The 26,605-nt window shown below is 34.2% G+C and overlaps 1 protein-coding gene across 3 annotated transcripts in view; it reads right to left on the bottom strand.

Moving 5' to 3' along the window:
• ADGRB3 (adhesion G protein-coupled receptor B3) overlaps positions 1-26,605 on the bottom strand; it is a 923,661-nt gene that overhangs the window by 71,542 nt on the left and 825,514 nt on the right. For all 3 annotated transcript variants that reach the window (XM_069070720.1, XM_069070722.1, XM_069070721.1), the window contains 4 exons: positions 17,362-17,512; positions 13,653-13,722; positions 6,265-6,331; positions 3,782-3,867 (listed from right to left, as the gene is read on the bottom strand). In XM_069070720.1, the coding sequence (XP_068926821.1) occupies positions 3,782-3,867; positions 6,265-6,331; positions 13,653-13,722; positions 17,362-17,512 (374 nt within the window). The remainder of the gene's footprint in view (positions 1-3,781; positions 3,868-6,264; positions 6,332-13,652; positions 13,723-17,361; positions 17,513-26,605) is intronic.

Below are 26,605 nucleotides of genomic sequence, written 5' to 3'. Positions count from 1 at the left end.
CCCTTTATCAACTTCAAAATATTTGCCTTTAAAATGGGAATAATTTTTATCATGATATAATTCAATTTTTATTTTTTTTTGCAAAGCAATTGGGATTTAGTGACATGCCCAGAGCCACACAGCTAGTAAGTGTCAAGTGTCTGAGGTCATATTTGAATTCAGGTCCTCCTAACTCCAGGGCTGGTGCTCTGTCCACTATGCCACCTAGTTGCCCCTGATGTCATTTTAAAGTTGGTAACCTGGTGCAGCAGAAAAAGAATGGGTTAGGAGTCAGAGAACCAGTATTCTGATCCTTCTTTTGCCACTTACTACTGCCTGGGTGTCTTTGGGAAAGTCACCTATCCTCTATGTTTCAGTCTTATCTGTGAAAATTAAATGGGTTGGATCAGATGTCCTCTAAGTTTTTTTCTAGTTCTAAATCTATAATCCAAAGACCTTTTAATTTTAAATCTGAGAAAAAAAGTCTACTACACACCTCACAGAACTGCTTATAAACACAAGAGAAATAATATAGATGAAGTGACTAGTCAGTGCTATAAAATGAAGGCAGCAATATGTTTTTTTTTAACATCAGCAAATACCTGTTTTGTGGTACATTATTTTAGGAATATTTTGCTTTGTAAAATGAAAGATCCTGACTAGCAAGGAAGACTTGAATTTCCCAAAGTTTAAGACTTTCCCAGTGCTCAAGTAACAGCTATTCTCCAGAGAGCCAATGAAAGAAGAGGAATCTTTGCCAATCTCACCTATGCCATCTGATACAAGTAGAACTTTGTTTTGACGGCCTTCTGCATCAATTACCCCTTTCCAAAAGTTATCCCCTATCTGTAGGCCCTAGTGCCTTGCCTATCAATCATTTTTCAAGAGTGAAAACAATGCAAATTTTTCCATCAAAATGCCACACCAGATGCATCAAAGCTTTGCTTTCCTGAGATGAATCTAACCTCTTCCTTCTGGAAAAATCTCAAGATATCTTTTCATATATAATTTACCTTTCTGGCTATAGATTAGCTTAATAACAAGAAAAACAACAATAATCACTAACCTTAATTTAGCATGTTTTAAGATTTGCAGAGGATCTTACTTTGTTATCTCCTGTTAATAGAAGTATGATCTGAGACTAACAGAGCTTTAATGCCTTGCATAGGATCACACAGCTAATAAAATATCTGAGGGAAAATTTGAACTCATGTCTTCCTGATTCAAGTTCAGTGCTTTCTCCACTATATGGTCCTAACCTTCTTCCTTTCCTTTGGGCTGCTAAGGTAAAACTGCTGTTTTAAAGGAGCTTCCATAAAAAAAGAAAAGGTAATACTAATGGAATTTTCTTTTTGAGATTTGGGAGTGCACATATGATTCTATTTTTGTCATGCTATTACCCTCATTAACATTTTAAGAAAATTATCACTCTTCTGTTTTATATAGAAAAATTAACAGAAAATTTTTAAAATTCTACTCTGCCATATATTTAGTTATTTTATAGGAATGGTAGATATTTTCTAGCCATTACATTTTGTATTCATTGATAAATATCAATTGAAGTTGTAGGTAAAAGCATAGAAGGAAAATGGAGAGGGAGAAATTTCTTCATAACACAGTTATATTTAATATAATTGATTTTAAGTTTTCCCTGCAGAGACAATGCTATATATAGAAAGCATTATTAATTGATTAAATCCCTGTGAATCAAGGTATAAAAATTATTTTATTGACTAGATACACTTCTATATGTAAGATTATGTTATTTTAACTGAATTATATTAATATTATTATTAATTAATAACTGAATTATGTTTTCCCAATCCATTTGTAACATGCAGACTTGAAGTCTTTGTCATTTATTTTTTGTACAATTTATACCTTATCTTCATAATAATAATTTTGAAATGGTAACATATCTCATTTTTATCTACACTTCACATAGATTATTGTATGATTGATAAACTATTTTTTAAAAGTATTTGAACTCTTGATATATGTGTTATGACCAAAGACAGAATAGAGGTTCCTTGCTATAGAAATGACCATGTAGCAACTTCATCAATTAGAGTTATTTTTATTCTTACTTGCTCTAGTCTGATTCTTTTAGAATTAAATTTCTTCTTTCATTGAAGATATTAGTGTTCATCAGTGAATAAGAAATGGGTTTGAATTTCTACAAGTATTTTGGAATTTCATACATCTGCAAGTTAAAATTGCTCCCAAGGCTCTCAGAAAGCATTTATTCATGCTAATAAGTCATTATACTTCACAATAGAAGAATAAATAGAATTCTAATTCATTAATTAGCTAAGTTATTCACAAATAGAATTTTCACTTTAAAAACATTCTTTAAAACAATGACAAAACATGTAAATATATGCATATATACACACATGTTGTTTGTATGTGCATTTGTATGTCTTTATTTCTAGGTTTGGAATGTAATTTCATTAGTGTGGGAAACTATGGGTACGGACATTTGCTTTTCCAATATTTGCTTGGGCCTTCAAGAAGTATGTGTTTGTGTGTGTGTGTGTGTGTGTACCTGTGTACTCAGTCTGAGGTTATTTAAACTATTATTTTTTTGAGAGTGAATAATATATGAATACTAAATAGAAAGTTATATTCGCTCAATTATCTAGATTAACATTTTTATTACCCTAAAGCAGAACTACAGATATGACATGAACGTTCTCAAATTCTACATTAAAACCAACTAGTCATACATTAGCAAAATAAAATAAGCGTAGATTTTCCATGTAACTATCCTATTTTGTCATGAAGATCTTCACAAAGATAATACTCTTTTGAAGGAATGTCAAAATCTTACTACCAAGTGATAAAATACTACAAATGTTAAATAGCACTAGATAGCTTATCAGAAATAGCTTGTAGGTTATGAAAGAAAAGAGAACAATTGCAGAGTAAGTTCTGAATTATGCTGCAATTACTTTCTAAGAGAGAGAGAGAATAGGTGAAAATGAAAGGTATAAAATATATGTATAGATAGAAAGGGAAAACTAGAGAGTTAATGTTCATTCACATTTCTACTAGCTTACAAAGGGTGACAATGTAACCCTAGAAAGCTGACATCAATCTGCATATGAAATGTCTTCATTAAGTCATTAGGTATGGTGGTAATACAATAACAGTGAAATTAATTCAGAGAGATGCTTTTATCAATTTTATAAGCAGATGAAATGTGAATGTGAAAACTCTGAATAGCTCATTTTGGCAGGGTGTAGTCACAAGCACTGCAAAGAAGACAAATCCAGAGCAAGAATGCTGTTTGACAAGATATTATTATACATGAGGAACTAGATTTTAACATAAAAAGTCAAAGGTAAATCTCTGAAGGAAACACAAAAATTTTCGGCCACTTGGCAGGCATTTCATCTATAAACCATAAGCTGTTTTTTACCTGCCTCTGCTATTTTTCCCCCCTCTTTTAGCTAACAGGAACAAAGGACATCTGAGGAATAACGTAGTATCTTAACTAAGGACAATTACTTCATAGATACACTTTAGGTTTTAAGGTTTTTGATTGGCAATACCAAAATCAGCATCTTTAAAAATTAACTTAATACTTTAGTTTGTGTTTTATTATGATTGGATATTTTTGGTCACATTCTCTGAGGACAGTACAACTGCAACTTTTGGATGGATGAAATCTACCAAACACATCAGTACATGGAGAACAAAATTCAAAGCACAGTCAAATGTATTTGATGAGTATCTGGAACTGAAAAGATGAGATTCACTGGTAAAGAATCTTCACAATCTACCAATTGCAGCTTACCCGGCTCTGTGTTTGAGCTTTTTATCTAGGATCCCATCTCTGGAAACAAGTTTATTAAATACCAAAATGCCAATCACCATGTTGACCTGTCAAATAGAAACAACAGTTGACCTTTCAATGGTAGTGAAAGGAATCTAGTAATATCTAGTATGCTTGAAATCAGTCTCTAATCAATTCAACGTTCACAAACACAGCAACATGGTATTGCATATTCTTAATGAAAATAACAATACTAATAATAATACTATTTGAAGCACTTTCCAGATACTTGACAATTTTAATACTAGGTTGTTACTTTAACAATTTTTAAGCATACTCAGTTTTTATCTTTTGCAATAAATATGGAAGGCTCAGTTTTTAGCTACCTTCACCCCAGTCCCCTCAAGTCTCCTTAAATCATTATCAAGGCAATATGATATTTTCCTCTCTTTCCTCTACTCCCAGATGGTTCTAAAATCAGAAAATCAAGTTGGTTATAGGATCCTGTCCTCATCTTACCTATCCCTTTGATAATCTGGCCATAACCTATGGCATTGGATATGTGAGGGGAGGATTTTTTTTTTTACTAGACCTGGGTCATTTTTCCAGGCTTTGGGGTCAGAGAGCCCAGCAGAGAAAAAGTCTGTTTAATCAAGAAAGGATGACATTTCATAGTACATGTCAGGCCTTACCAGCTGAAAGGGCAAAGATCACTGGGATCTTTTAAGAAATTAATTTTTCAAGATGGCTATCAAAGCATCATTTTTTACAGTATGCTCTACTAAACATGCTTTAAAATTTCCTTTTACTGTTTCTCTTATTTTCAATTTAAAAATCTTTTAGATATTTCAACTGTGATGTAATCACACATAGTTTCCCTTCTACATTGAAAACATAAATAGCAGAATGAAATGTCTCCCATTTTAATTGTTTGTAATAGCTTCTCGGGATTGGTCCAAAAAAGTGATGAATCAAAAGAACTTAATTATTCACAGGACTTAATTACCAAACATATAAAAATTGTTTTGTTTTATTTTGTTCTTCCTTCTTTTCTGGTTTGGCCTCCCTGCCTGAGATATTATTTCTTAATGGGATGACAGAATCATCTGTTACAGATGAGTAAACCACATATTGGAATTTCAAAAGAGTATTTTTCCCCTTTTTGGTTTATAAAATGATTTGCAGATTTCAACACAAAGTAGTTAAACCTGTGAATTTGCTCAAGCCATGTGGGTTTTATAATTTGACTCTGTTTAACTGATGCTATAAAGAAGATCCATACCACTTTTAGTGGGTATAAATCCCTTTACTCATAAAAAAATTGCCTACTGCCAAGTTACCATTTAATCAAGGAAAGAGTTATTTATCTTCTGACTTATTATTGAAACTAGGAGAAATGTTGTATGTCATAGATTCTATTATAATCCTAGCATGCAGACAGGAATTGATTGTTCCCCTAAAGACTATAATAGCAGTTTTTCTATCACACACAATGGGTTTTCTTTATTTTAGGGTTAGTGAAACATTAACATAGTAGCTTAGGGAAATGATCCTATCCACTGAATCAAGATTCAACTCAGCAGATAAAAACGTGTCTAATACTTCTTATTTTCTTAGGTCCTTATCTAACCCGTGCCTGGATTTTATTTCTCTTATAAATCATGTGTAGCTTTAGTTCACTGCTATGTTGAAAATGTTTAAGGGCAAAAAGGACCAAACTTTAAAAGAAGGAAAGTTATACATTTAGAATGCTGAGGAAACTGTTCCATTTGCTTCCAATTTATTGCATGAATCATTTAAGAAACTGAGGAACAGTTTTCCAATTAGAAAGCTAATTGCACAGAGATGAGGATCTCTGGATTTAATTCAGACTGCCCTCCCGCCCTGCTCACTTTCCAGATTTATTGAGGGGAAAAAGATTAGGTATCAATAAAATGAGATGTCCTCATTAAGAGAGACAAAGGCAAATTAGTAGCAGAATTAATGTTCATTTTTGGGAGATGTTCTATAGTTAGAGCTATGAAGAAATTGCTTCTGAGTTTCACAAAAGGAAAAAAAACCCCATAACCTTTGTGTATTTCATAGGGGTTTGTTTTAGCTATCTTTTGTTATTCTTGAGAAATGGGGACCTTTATGAGATATTCCAGATAGAATGCATGGCAAAACCTCTTACAAATAAATAATGCACAATGAGTGAAATGTTTATATTAAAGGGCAAAGATTTTAAGTTATCCATAGCTTCTCTACACAATTGTAATTGTACAGTATAAATGAAAGCCCAGACATATGAACACCTTCCACCCTATTACTTGCAACTCAAAATAAGATTTCAGAGTAGTCATGTACTTCCTATAGAGCATTATGAAGTCAAATAAATCATCATAACAATGCATCAGATGCTGACTTCTATACAACATGCAATGACTAGTGAAACAGTTGATTTAATTGTTATAAATAGCCTTTCTTTACTCAGAGAAGAAAATAAAGGTGATTTTGATGTTTACCAGGACAACAGCAGCAGCAGGCCCAACAAAAGCATAGAGTAGCCCTCCTTCAAGAGATAGCCAGCAGCTGGAAAGAATATTAGATAAGAACTAACAAAAATTAGTGATGAGTATTAAACCACTGAAGCATGATACAAACAGTTTGGCTTACCAATTTCTCTTTGGCATTCTAGAACATTGGAAAAGCATATAAAAATTATACATAAGGGGGGGAAAGACTAGAATCATAGCATTCCATATATTGAACAGTTCTCACTGGAAAGGAAATTTCAGTATAAAACCTTATTTTCAGGTACTTAAAAACTTTTAGGAAAAATTACCATTGCAGTGAGATTTTCTATGGTTATTTTCAGCCCTGAAGTGAAAATTTAGGGTGGATTAAAAATGCTATATGCCATCCACTATCAAAATTTTCAACTGCACTTTTAAGCAGAGACAGCTAGTCTTAAAAGTTTCAGACATGCCATTTACCTGCTCTTCCTGAAGGCCTTCAATATATTGGAAGAAATTTGTTTAAAAGCAACAGTTGCAAAGAGATGCATATTCTACATTTTGCATGCATTACTTGCCTCTATATCTTTGCAGCACAATAAAACAATTCACCAAATTTGAATGAAAGTAAATGCAGCTGTGTTTATTTCAATTTTGGCATTTGGAAAAAAATAAATTAATATGGATAGAGCCATGGGAAAACATATAAGGAAAGACACATTCATTCTCACATTACCTAGAGAAATGGAGATGGCATGTAGCTTGCCACAGGTGACCTGTTGTAATGGGAATGCAAATTTGGAAGATCTTCCCTGCCCCTAGGTTAAAATGCACCTGAAGCCTGGGGAGGGAGGCTTGTTTTTCAGTAGATACTTCTTGATTGGCCAGTGAGTCAATAAGGTTGTTACATTCTCTGAGCCAGGAGAAGGCTATATAAGCCCTGATGTGTAGCTTTGTTTTGGGACTCACTTTGAGAAGTGTTCTGTGATTTGATCTGAATTCTGGGAAGCCGTTGTTGAGAGTCCCCCGGCTTTGAAAAACCCAGATGTGGAAACCCAGATGTTGACTGGGTATGGATGTAATGGTTGGACAGTTTGGAAAGCTGTCTACTTGATCTGTTAATGTCTTGATAATTCTGTCTGTATATTTTGAAGTTTGGGGTGCTGACCTTTTTCCCCTGAACAAGGTAAACGATATATGTCTGACTGATTAAAGTAAGCTTGTTAACCCATTTTGAGTTGCTTTCCTTTAACAAAGCAGATCCAAGAACCTGTATGGGCAGCAAACCCTGAGGACACGCTTGGAGTGCTTGCTGCTACACCTGTCTTACTAGTCATTGGTTGAATGTATAATTTAGAATAGGTAGGAGCAGGCTGCCTGAGGGAAGCTTTTCACACTACTGAGAGCAAGTCATCATTCCCATCTTTTAAGGTACTTGTTTTTAACTTTTGAGAACAATAGTTAATTCCAAAATTTCTTCTTAGTATGCAACCCCCTCCCTCTTCCATGCTTTTATCATGCACCCAATGGTACCCAGAATGATTATTTCATTGGTCATCTCATATTGTAGTAGTCATGACAAGCATTTGTCACCCCCCCAAAAAAAACCAATCTAACAATATAAAACCTAAAAACTACCATGAAAATAACATCAACTTATGTACTGACATCTATTGTAGAGCATGAAGAAGTAGGGAAGTTATATGAAGAATATAAAAGATCATCCAGATTAAAACATTTTTTAATACTGCTACTTTCAATGTAAATTTGAATATAAGGCAGGATGGTGAAAAATGTGTTGGAAAATATGGTTCAGGTGTAAGAGTTGAGAGAAAAGTTGCACAGTATATACATCAGTCCCATACCTATAGATTAGTTGTTATCAAACTACAGCCCACAGGCCAAATCCACCCTGCTACCTGATTTTGTATAGTCAATGCGCTAAGAAAAGTTTTTACTTTTTTAAGAATGTAAAAACTATTCTTAGATGATCAGGTTTGCTGATCTCTGCTATATTGGATATGAATAGTGTCTTCAAGAAGAGAATTATGAGGCACTCTATATAGTAAACATCATGTTCATCAAAAAAGAAAATAAAGAAGAAGTGATTATATTTTAAAGAAATTATTGGTTATGCAAGAGTTAGTCTCTTGTATACTGCCAATTTGCAAGTTTGTTAGAACAAAGATCAAATTAGAAGAAAAAAAACCCCAAATTTGAAGGACATGGCATACAGTTGAAACAGTTCCTGTTTCACTTATTTAAACAAACAATTGATATAAAAAATGTGAAAGGGATTAAATAACACACATTGAAACTGTCACTGTATTCTATGGAAATTAGGTGGTTTAAATCAATTATCATATTGAGGAGACACAAAAAGTTTAAAAACTGCCTTAACTAGTGAACTACCAGTGCCAAGTAGAGAAATATGGCAGCTGTGGGAAATATCAGTTTAGAAAATAAATTTCTGTGAAAAATGTTATAGAAAAGCATGGTAGAAGATCATAAGTAATCTCACCTAACAAAACAACAAAGAAGTTTATGGAAAAGCAAGCTTACAGATATATTTGTGAGAGAAATAACGAAGGTAGCTCATCTTTAGGGCATTTAAAGATGAAAATGGAAGGACAAAGAACAGATAAATAAAAGTTGGAAAAGACCTCTACATATTTCTTCGACAAGCTCTTTTCTCTATCAATAATAGTGAATCCTTGGACTGTATTTGAACACTACACTATATACATATTGTGTATAGTCCACAATATGCTAAATGAAGAAGTCAATGTGGGAAGAAGAAAATAAAGAGAACAGCCAGTCTAAAGTATACACAAAAGAGGACTATGCCAGAGATAATGCAATTTTAATTCTCAGTATATGTAGAAGAAGCTAGAATATGCCAGTAGTGGTGATGAATGATTGTAGTTCCTGTTGTTAGGGTGGCCGAGGCTGGCGAATCGCTAGAGTTTAGTAGTTCTGTACTGTAGTAGAGCTAAAGCTCACTGGATACCTGTACTAAGTCCAATATCAAGATGGTGAATCCCTAGAAGCAAAGGGCCATTGGGTTGTCTAAGGAAGGGTGAATCAACCTAATTTAGAGAAACAGAGATCTATGCCAATCACAATTGGTATTCGACCCATGACTGGCCAAGGTACTTAGAGAGAAATAGACAGCTATTGTCTGAAAAAAGAACCTGGAATAGGAATCACTTGGAAAAATAAATCACTAACCTTATTACTATGAAAAAAGGCAACCAATCAATAGCTAACATTTACTATGTGTGTGACTTTGGGCAAGCCATAGCCTTCCTGGGCCTCAGTTTTTTCATCTATAAAATGAGGGAGTTTTACTCCATGGCTTTTGAGGTCTCTGAGTTCTTCATTTATGACTGATGAATTATTGATACATAAGACAGTCTCCAAAATTTTTAGGAGAATAATCTATGCCCACATTGAGGAACCTACTTCATAAAGGCAAGGGAAAGGAAAAAGTGGGCTTTCGCAAACAATATTCTATAACATACATCCCCCTTTATGATCACACATCCGAACAAAAGGTTTATAAAATATAAAATATTCCTATATTTATGGTTTGTTGACAATTAAAAATTTAATTCAATAGAGAAAAATGTTGCTTTATGTCCTCTCCTTTAACTTTCTTTCCCTCCATGAATATACTACAAACATGATTCCTTGAAAGACATAATAATGGAAATGTTTGTTTAACAATTGTTTCTTAATATTATACAAGAAGATAATATTATGATTATAATGTTATATAAGAAGAGATAGATATTTTTCACTCTTAGGTGGGATTCTAGGACACAGTCTAAATCAAAATCTCACTTTCAAATATTCAGTTGATGAGTTCCTCCAGATTATCCTGATTGTGGATAACACTGTGCTATCTACATAAAGCCCTAGAACAAGGTAGAACCTTAAAAAAATCATTCCAAAGAGTTTCACTTCATTATCCACATAAGTAAAAGCACATGAATAAAGAATACTATGCTTCAGACCATAGATATCCAACATACACCCACAACAATCCCATCTATGGCCTGAACCAGACTAAAATATACTTGGGAAATATTAAAAATTAAAATAAAACATAGAAAATAGCAATAAATAAATAAACAAATAAATAGACCAATCAATAAATAAAGCTGCTTGTGGGGACTTTCTGTATGGACTAGTGGCCACATTTCTTCTGGAGTTTGATACCACTGCTCTAAACTTTGTTATGCAGTTAGATGGATTTCTAGAGAGCTATATAATTAATACATACAGTTTGGCTAGGAACTATAGATGGACAATGTCTTAGGACCAGGATTGAATAAGAAGAAAAGAGTGGGAAGGAGAGTCATGCAATGCTTTTAATGACTCTCGGCTTTTCTTAGCTACAAAGACCTATTTTCTTAATATCTATATTTTTTTCCAGTGATGCTATATGGCTGAGTAGCAGGTCTTCTAGAGGTTGCTAACTAATGCAGTGAATAGAGTGTTGGATCTGAAGTCAGGAAGAACTAAATTCAACTCTGGCCTCAGAAATTTACTAGCTCTATGGCCCTGGGCAAGTCAACTAATCTCTTTGCCTCAGTTTCCTCCCCCATAAAATGGGGATAATAATACCTATCTCATTGAGTTGTTGTAAAGATCAAATGAGATGTTTTTAAATCACTTAGGAGGGTGTCTGGCACATAGCAGGGGCTATATAAATGCTAATTCCCTTCACTTTCCCTTCTTCCTAAAACTTAAAATTCCAGATTCTCCAAAGGGCAATAGAGAAACACTTAGTGGGAGTGAATAGAATTCAACATATTATCAATAAAGAATTAGGCAGGAGAAGCAGTGAAAAAAGGAATCATCAATGAGATGTAAGACTAGAAAAGGAGGTGAGCCAGTCATGTAACAAGAATCACATATAAGAGATGGATAACCTATCCTTAGGCTGAATATGTGTCATGCTAAGAATCTTAAAGAAATAGTCCCAGAATATTAAGTGAATTTCCATCCCTCCTTCCTCCCCCCAAACTCAACAATGATATTTTTACATTTGAAACCATAGAGAGAGTCACCTAGGATCAAAAGTAATGGTTGGGTTAGAGCCTGTACTGCCAGACAGAGTACCCACATTCATGAGATAATAGATCAATTGAAGAAATTATTTCTTTACCCTAATTTGTAACATCCTTGAGGACAAGTATGATGTTAGGGCTTATGCCTTAGGCTCATCATATCCTGGATGCTTAATATTCAAATGAATTTATTTTAAATTATAATAAAAGCTATAATAACTACTAAAACAGATCACTATAGACTTATCTTGAGGAACAGGTTGCAAGCACTTAGCTTATGCAACACATAAATAGGAAACTAGCACTCAGCCCACTAAGAGGGCTTTCAAATCATGCCCTCACAGTTAACAGTTCCTTTGAATATGCTGGAAGGACTTAGTAGTCTTGATTCTACACCTTGAGGTTGCTGTCAATGAAACAGTGGAATTCTGCATTTTAAAACTTGCCTTCCATCAATTGCTTTCCTCATTCTTCTCTCCCCTCTGTTTCCTTACTAAAATTAGATAAGAACATATATATATATATATATATCTATATATATATATATAGATGAATTTATGTTCACTATATGAAAACATCAAGGAGCAATTAAAGAGTGAAATTCTATTATTCTACAGTTCGCATCTTTGATACGAGTATAGAATGGAATGAGACAATGGGATGTGTCCTTCTAGTTATAGAAAGGCTACTCTTTAACAATGAGACATGTGTATCATCCTCTATATTTTTTCTTAGTATTACTATAGAGATCTTCAAATCATGGATGTCAGACTACCATGGAATCTAGAAGTTTCATCCTGGGATCTAGTATTTTGAACAAGAATTTAATTATAATATGAAAGTGTGATCAATATTTCAATATTAAACCATTTTCTTACAATCTTTGTAGGGGATTTGAGGTACAATATTGGCTTCAGCTAACTTTCTAGGAGAATGGTAGAAGTACCCAACACTTAGGATCACAGGGCAGCGTAGTTGTTTGGCGACATTTTTAGCTAACCAACTAACATGAATTTTTTTTCCCTGGCTCCCTTCTAAAATGTTGATTTATTCTGGAAGGAGAAGAGCTGGGGACTATGGGTATTGCATGGCCAAGTATAGGAGGTGAGAGGTAGAAGGAATGTGTTAGGGCCTGTTATAAACCTGTTATAAACTCACCCTATACAGTCCCCGAGGTTAACTTTATTTTCCATCACTCCACCCCCAAACCCCTGCAAAATCCTCATAGGAACAATACCTGCTTCTTCCTTTCTGTGTTCTATCCCTGTCTTCCATGAACTCTCTTACCATCTCCATCTTTCATGTCCCTACATATCTTGCTCTAATCATCTCTGTTGAACTTCCATAACCAATACGGTCTTGCACTGAACATTTCTATGTTCCTACATTTCCTGACCTGACCATGTCTATTGTCCATTATGTCTTCTGAAAGTTCTGCTCTCCAGCACTGTATTTGATACTATATGAAAGTATGCTACTCTTTCTTCCCAAAGACTGCCCTCTTCTTCAAATATTCTTACTCAAGGAGCTTCCCCAGTATCCTTCAGGAAAATCCCACTCTTCTGTTAGGAAGGAGGGTTTTAGATTTGGTTGTGGAGAAGTCCTGAAGCATCTTTCTCTCCTCTCTCATTCCCTCCTCTTTCCTAGACTCCCACCTTGGATGTATATACACACATACAGGCACACATTCAAACAAAATTTAGAAATATTTTTTAATCATTTGAAGGCACTTTTAAATATGGATTATTTAATAAACAGTACTCTCACTTCTGGGCTGGCTCCCTGAGCCAAAGCAAATGAATTGAACCCTATATTATTATTTTATGTAGTTACCACAGTTTGGCTGACTTGACAAATGTGACAACATGGGCTTGATGCCAATGTGCATCTGGTATCTCCATGGTGACATTGTAAACTCTGTGTCAGATTTACATTTGAAGTCAGTGTGACAAGTATTATTCATTTGTAAACATTCATTGATATTACCCATGCTAACTACAAAGAAAGCACCATGCCCTTCACTCTTCTAACATGTTTATGGCATAACAACATCCATAAGAAACAGAATAGGTTGACACAGTAATGATAATATAAAATGCTCACTGTGAACATGGGCTCCACAAAGCCCTCCAGTTCTAATTCTATAACCTTCATGCATTTAATATCCCCTCCTTAATTCTACACTGATGCAATTTCTGCAATTGTTAATGACTCATTGCACAAAATGTAAGTCATTAACAGTGGGAAATGAGCACTGATGAGGCCTATTTGATAATTAACTTAATTATAAACATGATTTATCATTGTGGATGAACTTACTAGTGATCAGTGCCATATCCTTTCGTCCTGGTGAAGCCTACTGAAATGGCCACTACTAATGCTGGTAAACCTGCAAAGAAAGCAAAGACCAAACTTTGTTTCAGTTCTTAATCACCCATTTACCTAAGAAATAGTATATAAAGTGAAAATGGAAGAATTGCATATGGATGAATATTTTTGCAAAACATGGTTCAAGAAGGAAACAGGGTTTCTTTCAACCATGAGAATATTAAAGCGACAACTAGGTTTCCAACCCAGAGCATTGCTCTGATGTTGCTAGGTAACTACTTTATTTGACATTAGTTTACAATGAACTAATAATAGTTTTGATGTTTCTTTCTAGCTTTTTTCCCCTTTATCTTTTGAAAGAGAGTAGGCTTATCCTGATTTATAGAAAACTTACAGATTCAAAGCCAGAAGGCAAAACACAGATGGGTGATGAAATATAATAGCAGTGACATATTCATTCAATCACATACTGAGTGAAATGTGCTAACTTTCAATCCATATCATCTACTTTCTACCATGGGAACATAGGAACATAGAAATTTCTCTACTGATGCAGTTATGGTTCATTTAGCTTTGTAGTCTCTTGCCAAAAGACACACCAAGAGATGTGGGGTGAGAGTACAAGATTGTTTTCTCTGAAGTCAATCCCCAAGGTTAATTGCATAGAAAATTCTCTTAGCAAACATTTATGACTTATTCCATTCATACAGTTGTCCAAGTTTTTTTTTTTAATCCATTGATAAGGATCCCTGCACTACCTCTTGGGGTAATGATCCTCCATATGAAGTCATCTTTTTATGTGTCTTAAACATAACTCATACAAATTTCAAAGAGGAGTTCCTTTTCTCGTTTTATTTCAGGATTTGGTAGATGAATCTGGGTTTATATTAGTCACATAATGAATGATTTTTATAGATTTTGTTCATGTCCTTTCTCAAGTTTACTTTCCCCAAAACTCCATTTTTACTCTGTTACATGTGGTGACTCTCTTGTCTTCCTCCTTAATCATTCTACTTGACATTATTTGGACTTTTTTTTTGGAGGGCAATTGGGGTTAAGTGACTTGCCCAAGGTCACATGGATAGTAAGTGTGTCAAGTGTCTGAGGCGGGACCTGAACTCAGGTCCTCCTGACTCCAGGGTTGGTGATCCATTCACTGCACTACCTAGCCACCCCCATTCTTTGGAGTTTTAAAAATTTTATTTTTAATATATAGAGTAAAACAAGCAAGCATTTCTATGAGATAATTGCTTACAAAACTGCAAATTTATTATATATAACTTTTTCCCTTTAAAATATACAATAAAGTTAAGATGTAATTTTTCCTCTTCCTGCCCCCTTCCCATCCTAACACATCATCTACAGAAGAGATAGTTTTATTACTTCATCCCCCATTCTGATTCCTTCTATTTGTTTCTTCTCTTATTGCTCTTTCTAAGATTTCCAATACAATATTAAATAATATTGGTGATGGTAAGCATTCTTATTTCATACTTTTTTTGCATAATTCTATTTATCAGTTCTTTCTCTGGATGTAGATAGTCTTCCATCATATGTTCTTTGTAGTTAATTTGGGAACCTTCTAGATTTCTTCTAATTCCATTATGCTAATTTTGAAATTCTGGAATTAGAAAGCCTAGCAATGCATAGTATTCTTAGTTTTATATGAGTAGAATACTGTCTTCTATTTTGTATCCTTCTTGATAATCTCACAACATTTTTTGACCTTTTTGGTCATAGTCACATTGGACCAATGTCCCCATTAAAAAATGAGCACTGATTCTTTGGTTCCTTTCTGGGCATTAAAAAGGCATAACTTCATTTTATGCATATAATTTGGATATTACAAGGATCTCTTTACACTTGCCCACATCAAAAATCACCAGCCACTTTTTATATTTTCACTCATACTGTTCTTCAAAAGATAGATTCCTCACTAGAAATGCTTTCACTCATTCATTCATTCACTCAGTCACTTATGCAACAAGCATTAAGTTTATACTTTATTCATTTAGCTAGGGTCTGGAGACACAAAGACAAAAAATGCAACCATTTCTGCCCTCAAGTCACTTAAATGCTCCTAGTTGGCAGGGGGGAGGGGGATGAAAAATGGTTTCTTGCTCCCTTCCTGCAGTATGATTAATAGCTCATAACTTTATGCATATAATTTGGATATTTATTCATTACATTCATTACTTTACCCTTGCCTACTTTAAAACTCATCTGCCATTTTTTTTACACAGCTCATTCTTTGAATAATCTTTTCCCACCAGATAGTCTCTTCATTCATCCATTCAATACATATTAACTGTTTAGTTTGTTCATTTCTCCAGGACTTGGGATATGAAAAAAATCCACAAACATTATATTTTACTAAAGGGAAGCAAAATTTCTACAGATAAATAAATTCAAAATTTATACAAAGTGATTTTTTTTTTGGTGGAGAGGGCACAATACAGAACTGTTTAGCATTATACAAATTTGAGGGTTTCATTATGTGCTACAGATCATTAATAAAGGTATGAAACAAAATAAATCTGAGTAGGAATTCCTAAGAAACTCTAAGCAATATGGTTCTTCAACCAGAGAAATTCTGGGTTCCCTATTAATGACACAACAGTCCCTCTTACTCATTTGTGATTTTTAATAACCTTAATAGATTTTTTAAAAAAGGTTAAGTAAATCCTTCTTTATCTATGTAACCTCTTGATAAAATCCAATAAATGACAGTTATAGTTTACTTTACAGAGAGTACTTTTCATTGAATGTTGGCTTTATAAAGTGCCCATAATCCTACCCCATCAACAACACCAGGTTGCCCAGTATATGGGGTGGGATTGACTATTAAAGAGTTCCTTAATTTTCCTTTGGAATCCTCACTACAAGAAAGTATCATATGTGAATTTACCAATCCTTTGTCATAGTAACCATCTTTTATATATTTTGGCCAGTTCCCCTAGGATCACTCTTGTGTGGCCTCAAAATACTTTGGTAGATTCCACTTGGTCCTGGTGATGTGTTTACATTTGATTTGTAAAGTTAGCTTCAAATATTGTCAATAACTGCAACCTTCTATTTTGGTGATAGGAAATTAAAGAGTAGGAATTTCCCTAATGCCTTTCTCAGTGAATGCTGAAGCAAAAAATTTATTCAGTCTGTCATCCAACTCCTTTTCATCTGTGGGTTCTCCTTGTGCTCACCATCAACAAGGAATCCCACTGATTCTCTAGCTGGCTTCTTCTTTTTGATAAAAAATTAGTTTTTGAATCACTTTCAAGTTTTTCCTCACAGTTATTTTTTTTGGCACACCTAATTGGGAGTCATATGTAACTTCTCCTACATAAAGGCCAAGGGTCTTAAAAAATTACAGATTTTTTTACATGTCTAGGGAAAAATAAATTGGCAGAAGCCATTTACTTTTCTGCATGTCTGAGTTCCAGGTCCTACAGCATCTGCACTGGGAAAACTGTAATTGGCCACCTATGTAGGTAATTTTGAAACTTGTTCCTTCTTTTCAATTCACAAATGATGAATAGATTTTCAGAATGAACTATTATCATGTACAGGATTTCTATCCTCAAATATCTCCAAAGATAAAAATCAACTAAGTAAAAAAAGTGAATGATCCTATTTCAAAATCTGACCCTTTAAATTAATTTTAATGAGATACAGAAAGTATAATTTTTATGAGTGTGCTTACCCCATCCAAGGCACAAGAAGCGTTTTCTTATGAGTCGAGTTCTAATTTTTCCTGTTACAGCCATGTATGACTGCCACGCTTCTGTCAGTACCCAACAGAATGAAGCTAGGAAGAAGAAGTGCAAAAATGCAGTAGTCGTGGTACAAATGCCCTGTAGAAGATAGAAAGACTCACATTGAATATCCAGGGAGAATAATTTTTTCTTCAAAGGACTACTTGTCAATCAATTTATATCACTCTTCCATACTCTCTTTTCTCCACTGGTGATGGTTTCCATTCAAGTGTATACCATCATTTCCTCACTCCTGGACTATGGCAGTAGCATTTTGGTATCCCTGCTTCATGTCTGACCTCAATCCCCTCCATCATTCCTTCAGCTGTCAAATTAATCTTTCCTAAGTTCAGGTCTGACCATGTCATGCTGCTATATAAATTTCAATTTCTTCAATATCTTCCTTTAAGCTTTAACCTTCATTTAACTCCTTTAACTTTCCCTCTGTTGATTATCTTCAATTGAACCTGCCTTCCTTTGTATCCCCAGAACTTACTACAGTGTCTGGCACATGATAGGTGCTTATTAAATCCTTGTTGATCTAGCATGTACTAAATGACTAATGTGTCCAGGCACTATGCTAGGCTATGGGGATACAAAGACAAAAAACAAATAAGCCCTTCCCTCAAGGAGCTTACATTCTATCAGGTAAGACAACAAAACCACATATCAGTGGATGCAAAATACATAAACCTAAATTCAAGATAATATATAGGGCAGGAGGGCAAATACTAGCAGCTCAAACAGGCTTCACTTAGGAGAAAGCACTTGGGTAGGGCTACATCCTAAGGATAGAAGACAGCTGTCATAGAGGCAAAGAGAAAGGAGATAGAAGGTTGCCTATGAGAAGCATTTATTAATCAAATTAATCATTAATTTATTAAACAAGCATTTATTAATTACCTATTGTGTGTTAGGTCCTGTGCTAAATGCTTTACAAAGTGCTTTTTGAGAAAACAGCAAGTTGATCAGTTTTACTGGAACAGAGAGTGTGACAAAGGGAATAATATGTCATAAGTATAGAGACACATGCTGAAGTCAGATTGTAAAGGATTTAAATGCTAAATAGAAGAGTTTCTGTTTGATCTAAGGAGCAATCAGTGGAGAATCTTGTGTAGGGGAGTGCTTTAGAATTGGTCTTGTGTTTGATAAATATTTGGCAGAAATGTCAAGGATAGATTGGAGAGATGTGAAGCAAGAACCATTAAAAAGTTACTGCAATAGCCTAGATGAAAAAGTGTTGAGGTTCTGAACTATCATGGTGGTCATGTGACTGTAGAGAATGGGGCAGAAATTAAAGTTATTTTAGATATGAAAAACTGACAAACTTGGCAATTGATTGAACTGATTGGGTATGGAAAGATTGTGAGGAAAAATAAGGATCATAACTTTATTTGTTTTACCTGAAAATGTTACCATATTCATACAATTATTGTCAGCACAATAATTAGGGAGCAATTTGTTTAAAAATAGTCATGGAATGTACCTATGGTTACTAACACCCTTTATATAGGTACTGAACACTATAGTATCATTGTACCAGAGAAGGCATTTTTGTTACAAAAACACAATGCTAAATCCCATGCTTATATTATTTTTTTCCATGAAGAATATGGTTATAAATTTCAGTTCCAGGATTCAGATTAAACTTCCTGCTTACTTTGATTTTCTTTTAATTCTCACCATAAGGAGAAGATTATGGAATTATATGATGGCTTACTTTTTAGTTAAATACTTAAGGTGATATCTTCAATGATTGTTTGATGTTTAATGCATCTCTTAAAAAAAAGACACCTGAAAATTTCTCAGTACAAATTGACTATCTTGTTCCTTCTTTGTTATTTTATCTGCTAAAATGACATTAAGCTTACATTGGCAAGTACAAGTATCCTACAGAAGGAAAAAATATGATCCAGGATTACATTTATTCATGGGCATCTTATTTAAGGCACAACCACAAAGTATAAAATATGGTTTGGCAAATAGCCTACTTAAAAAGAAGTACCATGAGTGTTTTTAGGTACTTAATACTTTGCTTCTGTGTTATAACATTTCAATGTGTCCTAATCAGATCATTTGGAAAAGCTAATGGAGTCACTGGCAATATGCAACTATGATTTCATGGCATTTTTCTTATGTAATTTAATCACTCTGAATATACTAATTATTTCTTTACCCATAACTGACCTATAAAATAAGTCTGTACTTCAGCTTTGGTATTAAGTCTGTTCTGTTCATTATTAGCTCCATTTGGGGGAACATAATTCCTGCTAGAAAAGAGCCTGAATAAATTAGGTGTAGGAATGGGATTAAGTCCTTGGGTTTGTCAATGTGTTCTTTGCTTGTCTCTAAAGAGGCTAAAAAAGCTTGAAGTAGAAGGTTGAGGCAATTAGAATCTTAAAAGCTCACAGTTAGAAAGGATATCCAAATTCATCTTGTCCAATTCATACTTGAGGCACGAACCCCTGACAATATTTCACTTCCACTTATGGGGACTTACTAACACCTGAAGGAGCTCATTCCATTGTTAGTATACATTTCTTACATTGAACCAAAATGTACCTCTCTGATACTTCCATTCTGAGTCTTAATTTCATGCTCTACCACTAAAAGCAAAAGCATTCTCCTCTCTTCCCTTTCCCAAAATTTAATCACTAAGTGCACTGATTATTTTTTAACACTTATATAATTAATCTGCATCTTAAATTTATCCCCATTTATCCTCTATGTATCTTGTTTGTACATAGTTTGCCTCGTCTCCCTTGTTAGATATCAGCTGCTTCAGAAGCTTCTGTCTTTTGCCTTTTGATTTTCTTTGCATCCTCATTTTTAATACAGTATCTAGTACATAGTGGGCACTTAATAAAGACATTAAAAGACTGCCACAACAACTCTTCAAATACTTGAAGTATACTAAAGCATATTAAAATTTTCCTTTTTAGTAAAACTGTTATGGAAATAAATGAGGGTGATAACCAAAACTTTGAAGGAAGAATAATCCTAGTCTTTAGAATTACTTTTACTTTACTATTAGCCTTTTTAAAAAAATCATTGCCTTCCCCACACCTGCAGTAATTGGGCTATTGACTCTTTAAAGGCTTCTCCTCCTTTCCCATACACTAAAGTTACACTGCTCAGAGTGAATGTAAATAGCAATTGTGTCTGTTTTGATCAGAAACCCTGAGGGTCTTCCCCTCATGATTTTTTTTTCTTTTTGAATTTTGTCTAGGTAAAAGAGACCATTCTCTACCTCTTTTCTTACCTAGCTTTAATCATTGAATGGACATTGCCTCAGTTAAACTGAGACCTGTTAAAGACTTTAGCATGTAAAGGCCAATGTCTTCCATTGCATCTAGGGTCATCTCCAGTTGTCTTGATCTATATCTTGCCACTAGACCCAGACAGCTCTGGAGGAGAAAGGGAGGCGGCTATTTTGTACAACCTCCCTCACTTTAATCCAATTCACTTGCATGTCATAGCATCACCTCTCTGAAGTTGAGAACAAAGGACAGCAGCAACAACTGCTCTGACCCACTCAGCTTCGTTATAAAAGGTTAACTGATTGATTTCAGGGAGAGTGCTCCTTTCTTTCGAGAAAACACTGTAGAGCAATGATTAAGGAAAATACTGAGAAAATATTTTTAGAATATTAACCCTATTTAACAGATCTTTTTAAAATAATACATATTTATTTATTATATACATTTATATATAATAAATATTTATTTTATTATATATAAATAGATAAATACATAAAATAATCTTTTCTTTGTTCAAGATTCCTTTGTTAGCTTATTGTCTTGCAGTGTGGAAGACTTAATGGAGAACATTGGGAACCATATATGAATATCTCTCTACAAACTAAAAATGCCTGGATAGAGAATAATGTAAATTTAAACTGTTTTTGGCAGATGTGCCTAAAAGACTGGGTAGAGTATTAATAATTTTTCTTTAACAATATTACAGCCTCCTGTTCTTCTCTTCCCTCTTCTAAACATTCCAAGTTCCTATAACCAATGACATTAACATTCAATATATATATATATAATTAGTCTGTACTACATATATATATAATTAGTCTGTACTATATATATATATGTATACAGATATATATATATATTATTTCTGTTTATCATATCTTGTGTGTGTATATGTATATATAGAGAGTTTGTCTGTTGTGCCCCTCATTAGATATGAGCTTCCCTCAGAATATAAGGATGCCATCCTCTGAAAAGGTTTCATTTAAAATTCTAAAATCTGGTTGTGGAACTGAATATACAATTACAGATGTGGTCTGACCACAGCAGAGTTTGTGTGAAAAGTGCTTTGTAATTGTGTTCATATGGTTCCTGGGTTTGTCTTGGCAGGTAGACTCTCAAGTATTTTATATTGTCTGCAGTTATTTAAAAGGAATTTTTTTTTCTATCTCTTCCTGCTGGGATTTGTTGGTAGGCTATAGAAATTATTTCTGCGAGTTTATTTTACATCCTGCAATTTTTCTAAAGTTGGTTTTTCAACTAGTTTTTTAGTTGATTCTAGAGTTCTATAAGTATGCCATCATATTATCTCTAAAAAGTGATAGTTTTGTTTCCTCACTGACTGTTATTATTTCTTCAGTTTCTTCTCTTGTTTTGGTCTTATTGCTATAGCTAGCATTTCTAGTACTATATTGAATAATAGTGGTGATAATGGACTTCACCTCTGATCTTATGGGGCAGACTTCTAGCTTATCTCCATTACTGATAACACATGCTCTTAGTTTTAGATTAAATACTCCTTATCATTTAAGAAAAATTCCATTTATTCCTATGCTTTCTGGTGTTTTTTGTTTTGTTTTGTTTTGCTTTTTGGAGGGCAGTTGGGGTTAAGTGACTTGCCCAAGGTCACATAGCTAGTTGTGTGTGTGTGTGTGTGTGTGTGTGTGTGTGTGTGTGTGTTAAATGTCTGAGGCCAGATTTGAACTCAGCTTCTCCTGACTCCAGGGCCGGCACTCCAGTAACTGTGCCACCTAGCTGCCCCCTGATTTCCAGTGTTTTTAAAATGAATGGGTATTGTATTTTTGTCAAATATATTTTCTGAATATCTTAATAAAATGATATGATTTTTTTTGTTTTGTCATTGATATAGTCAATTAAGTTTATAACTTTCCTAATATTGGATCAGGGCATAGTTTAGTGGGATTATTACCTCCTCTGTTTTAAAGCATGATATTGATACTAAAGTAGCTTAATATTTCATTCCTTTTGTACTCTTGGTGGAACTGTGAAGTGATCTGGTCATTTTGGAAAATGATTTAGAATTATATGAGGATATTGACTAAAATGTCCATACTCTTTGATCCAAAGATCCCAATATATACGCCAAGAATGTAAATGAAAAAAAGAAAAGTACTATATGCACCAAGATATTTACAGCAATTTTTTTTGTAGTAGAAGACTACCAGAAACCAAATATATACCTATCAATTAGGGTAAGACTAAACAAGCAACTGTTGCACATCAACGTAATAAGAATTCGGTATACTATAACAAACTAAGAACATGATGAATACAGAGATGCATGGGAAAACTTGCATGATGCAAAGTCAAGAAAAAAGAACTAGGAAAGAAATATATACAATTACTATGACAATGTAAATGGAAAAAAACCCCAACAATGACCCAAATAAATGAAACCAAACAGTATAAAATAATAATGACCAATAATGGACCCCAAAGGACAGATGTGAGAATGCACATCTTTGTAGCAGTGGAGGCCTATAGGCATAGAATATTATATGTAGCATTGGACTTGTGGATATGTAGGTTAGTTTTACTGAGTTCTTTTTCTTTTTTTTTTCTTTTTCCTTTTTATCTTTGTTATAAGGGATAATTCTCTAGGAAGGGAAAACTGAAGAATATACTAGTTGATATAAAAACAAAAGTCAAGTCCACAAGAATTTATTAAGCACTTATTTCCCAATCACTGTGCTTGGCACTGGGAATAGAAATACAAGCACAGATACTGATCACTTAAAAAAGATCATGTAAGTCTTGTTTGCTTAATTGTATTTCTTTCTTACAAGAGGGTTTCTACCAGGGCATTGGAAGTGGTATCTCTGAGAAAAGATAATGATGTTAAAAACAAAAAAAGAAAATCAATTAAACATCAAAAGAAAAAGGCATCAGAAAAACTTAGTATTATTGTTGTTTTTTAAAGTTTGCATGAATTTTGGAGACAGCTATTTCTCATAAATGTTTATGGTCCACAAAAAATTCTTTTTCACATATACTCTAGTCATGTTAGCCTTTATCTTCTAATTATGCAGGTGATTTTTTTTAAATGATAGGCTTAGCATTTTTGCTAGACCTGATTAACTATTCCAACATGTTGATCTTTTTTGGATACAGATTTGATCATTTTAAGGCTTGCTTTTTTATATTTTCCATCCAAATGATCCTGCTGCTATCCTTGCACTACCCTCCAAACTAGCTAAGGGGCTAAGGATTGTAAGGAGCTGAACCATTCGCCTCTCCACACCATAGTTCCCTTTCAGCCATTTTAACTGCTTTCCCATTCCATTCAATGCCTTCTCCCCCTCTTCTAAGACATTTTGGGTAGGTGTGAAAAAATCATTGATTCTAGATACATAGAACAATGCTGAATTAATCCAAAATTATTTTGTTACATGAACATGATGTACTTTAAATGTAAGAGACAGTGATTGATTGTGGAGAGAAACCTCTTTTAATTTGAGCATTAAAAATAGGGTTTCTATTTCTCTGGGATTTATGGAGTCTACTAATTCTATATTTATACACTGGGAAACATAGAAATAATTTTTGCATACACAGTTCACCTCCCTCTCAAACATATTTCACCTTGGAAATGCATTATGGCTTAAAGAATGTAGCTGGTTGATAGAAGGGATAACAACCAGCTGTGGGTTAATCAAATATTTAATAAATGCCAGAAGAGCCCTCTAAGCATGGAGGCGACAAAGTCATCTGTAGGAATCTAAGAGACACTGAATCTCCAGAGGCTTCTTTAACACCTGGTGAAAAAATGAAAAGTAAACAAAGGATGTTGAAAAGTATGGGATGAACACAATATTGAGGGCACCCAATGTCTTGTAAGTGGCACCACTGCAGGAAAATCAACCTTGCATCCCAGTCAATAGAGATAGAGGCACTACTTATTGTTTAGGCATCAGGATATGAATTAGGAGAAAGGCTGGGCAACTAGAAACATGAAACATAGCACACCTGAAAACTGAGGGACGTGAGTCAGGAATTGGGTTGTCTGAATAGAAATGGAATTGGTGAATATGATGGTCAGTTTTGGTATTTGCTGGGTCAGAGTCCACTCATCATGTGAAGTGGTAACAGAGAAGAATAAAATGAAGTCCTTTATTCGTTATACAGTATGTATAGATTTAAAACGTTACTTTCTGGGAACAGCATTTTTGAGTGACTATACTTTTTTCTTCAAACCTTCTTTGAATAGTGGACAACTATTTATGAGGTAAATTGTACTAGAAATTCTTTTTATATATGGGTTAAACTAAATGGACATTGAGATCCCATCTAATTCTCAAATTCTGTGATTCTGTGAAGAGGTCTGTAAGTCATTAATATTGAGTTTCTCCAAGGTGTGTATGGGATCTCAGACACCATGTTTGCCATTGAATAGGTTGAGACTGTAGACAAAGGACTGCCTTGTTTTAGATGCCATGCCTAGCCCTAAGAAGATAAGGATTTCAAGTATCATGTTTGGTATCAAAATGTCTCAACACTGGGCCTGAAATACATGCTCTATATAAAAGTTTTCTTCCAAGTGTACATTCTTCCACACTGTTTTGGGATATAGTTTTAGCCATGTATGAGTTTGGCCTGATCCAGGAGGATAAAGAACTTTGGCCTAAATACCAGGTCATATCCAATCCCAGCTGCTCAGTGTTTGGAGAACAAGTGGTTGTACTTTTTGTTTCCCTCATCCCTGCCCCTGCTCATATAGAAATAGACATTTTTACAAAAATACTTTTGATTGATATCTTTTGTTTTTATATCACTTAATTTCCCCCTCTGAGCAGAAATACATTAGCAATATACAAAGCCTAGTTTTCACAGGGTAGTTTTTAAAATGCATATAATGACCATAAAAATTCCTGAATGCATCAGTTATCACTTTGACAACAATTATGGCCCTGAAAAAAATCTGAGTCTATTTTTACTAATGTTCAACATTCTCAACCCATGGCATATCATAAAGGTAGTGTGCCATTATTTCAGTCAATGGCAATGCTAGACCCTATGCAAAGCTTGTTCAATTATACTGTAACATTATTTTCTGGCAAACCAAAAGATATAAAGTATCAGAGCTATAGGTACTGTATTATATTCATACTTATGGGATGGTGATACTGATAAACTATCAAGATACTAGTCTAGCTATAAATGATAATTACTTGTCATGTTCCCACATAGTATCAATTTAAAGCATAAAAACAATTAAATTTGCCAATTGTATATTTTGGCTGCATAGTTTTGATACATAAGGTAATGTACCTTATTCTCTCCTGGGGGTTCACCGGACATGGCACTGCAGTGGGAAGGAAGTAAGCTGCTCTGAATTAGCATTCAGCAGATAGAATTAGTATTCAGCATGACTGCAAATTCCCACATTCTTTACCATTAAACTGTAGCCTTGATGTTATTCACTCAGTAAGAACTTCAGGGCTTTTTTTTCCCCCCTGGGTCACTTACAATTAACATCTCACTGTACAGTTGTAAGCCAAGAACCACTGTTTCTGGGTTATGATTGTCCTTCTAGCAGCTGTTGTTAATGGTACATCAACTGTAATGTCATTTGTGGACAGCTGCATAATAAACCTTTCCCAGTTCTCTGGGTCCCAAATTCTTAGTTTATGCATTTGCTTGCCTAATTTGTTAGACAGTCATAGAATGTTAGAACTAAAAAGGACCTTCGAGATCATTCAGTTCCATCATCTCGCAGATGAGGAAACTGAGGCCCAGACAAAGCCTATATCCCGCCCCATATCTATAAGGCTTTCTCATTTGTTAATGGGTATCTTGCTTCTAATGACTTAAAGTGATACAGCTAGTCCCAGGGTACAAAGTCAGTACTAGTCCTCAGGCCAGCATTTTTGCCATTACATCATGCTGAAGCTATGGGTTTTAACTCTCATGACAA

Source organism: Petaurus breviceps, unplaced genomic scaffold, assembly GCF_028583685.1.
Source record: "Petaurus breviceps papuanus isolate PSGF00001 unplaced genomic scaffold, PetGlider_PUasm1.0 90822, whole genome shotgun sequence".
NCBI lineage: Eukaryota > Metazoa > Chordata > Mammalia > Diprotodontia > Petauridae > Petaurus > Petaurus breviceps.
This window is presented reverse-complemented; position numbering and strand designations above follow the sequence as displayed.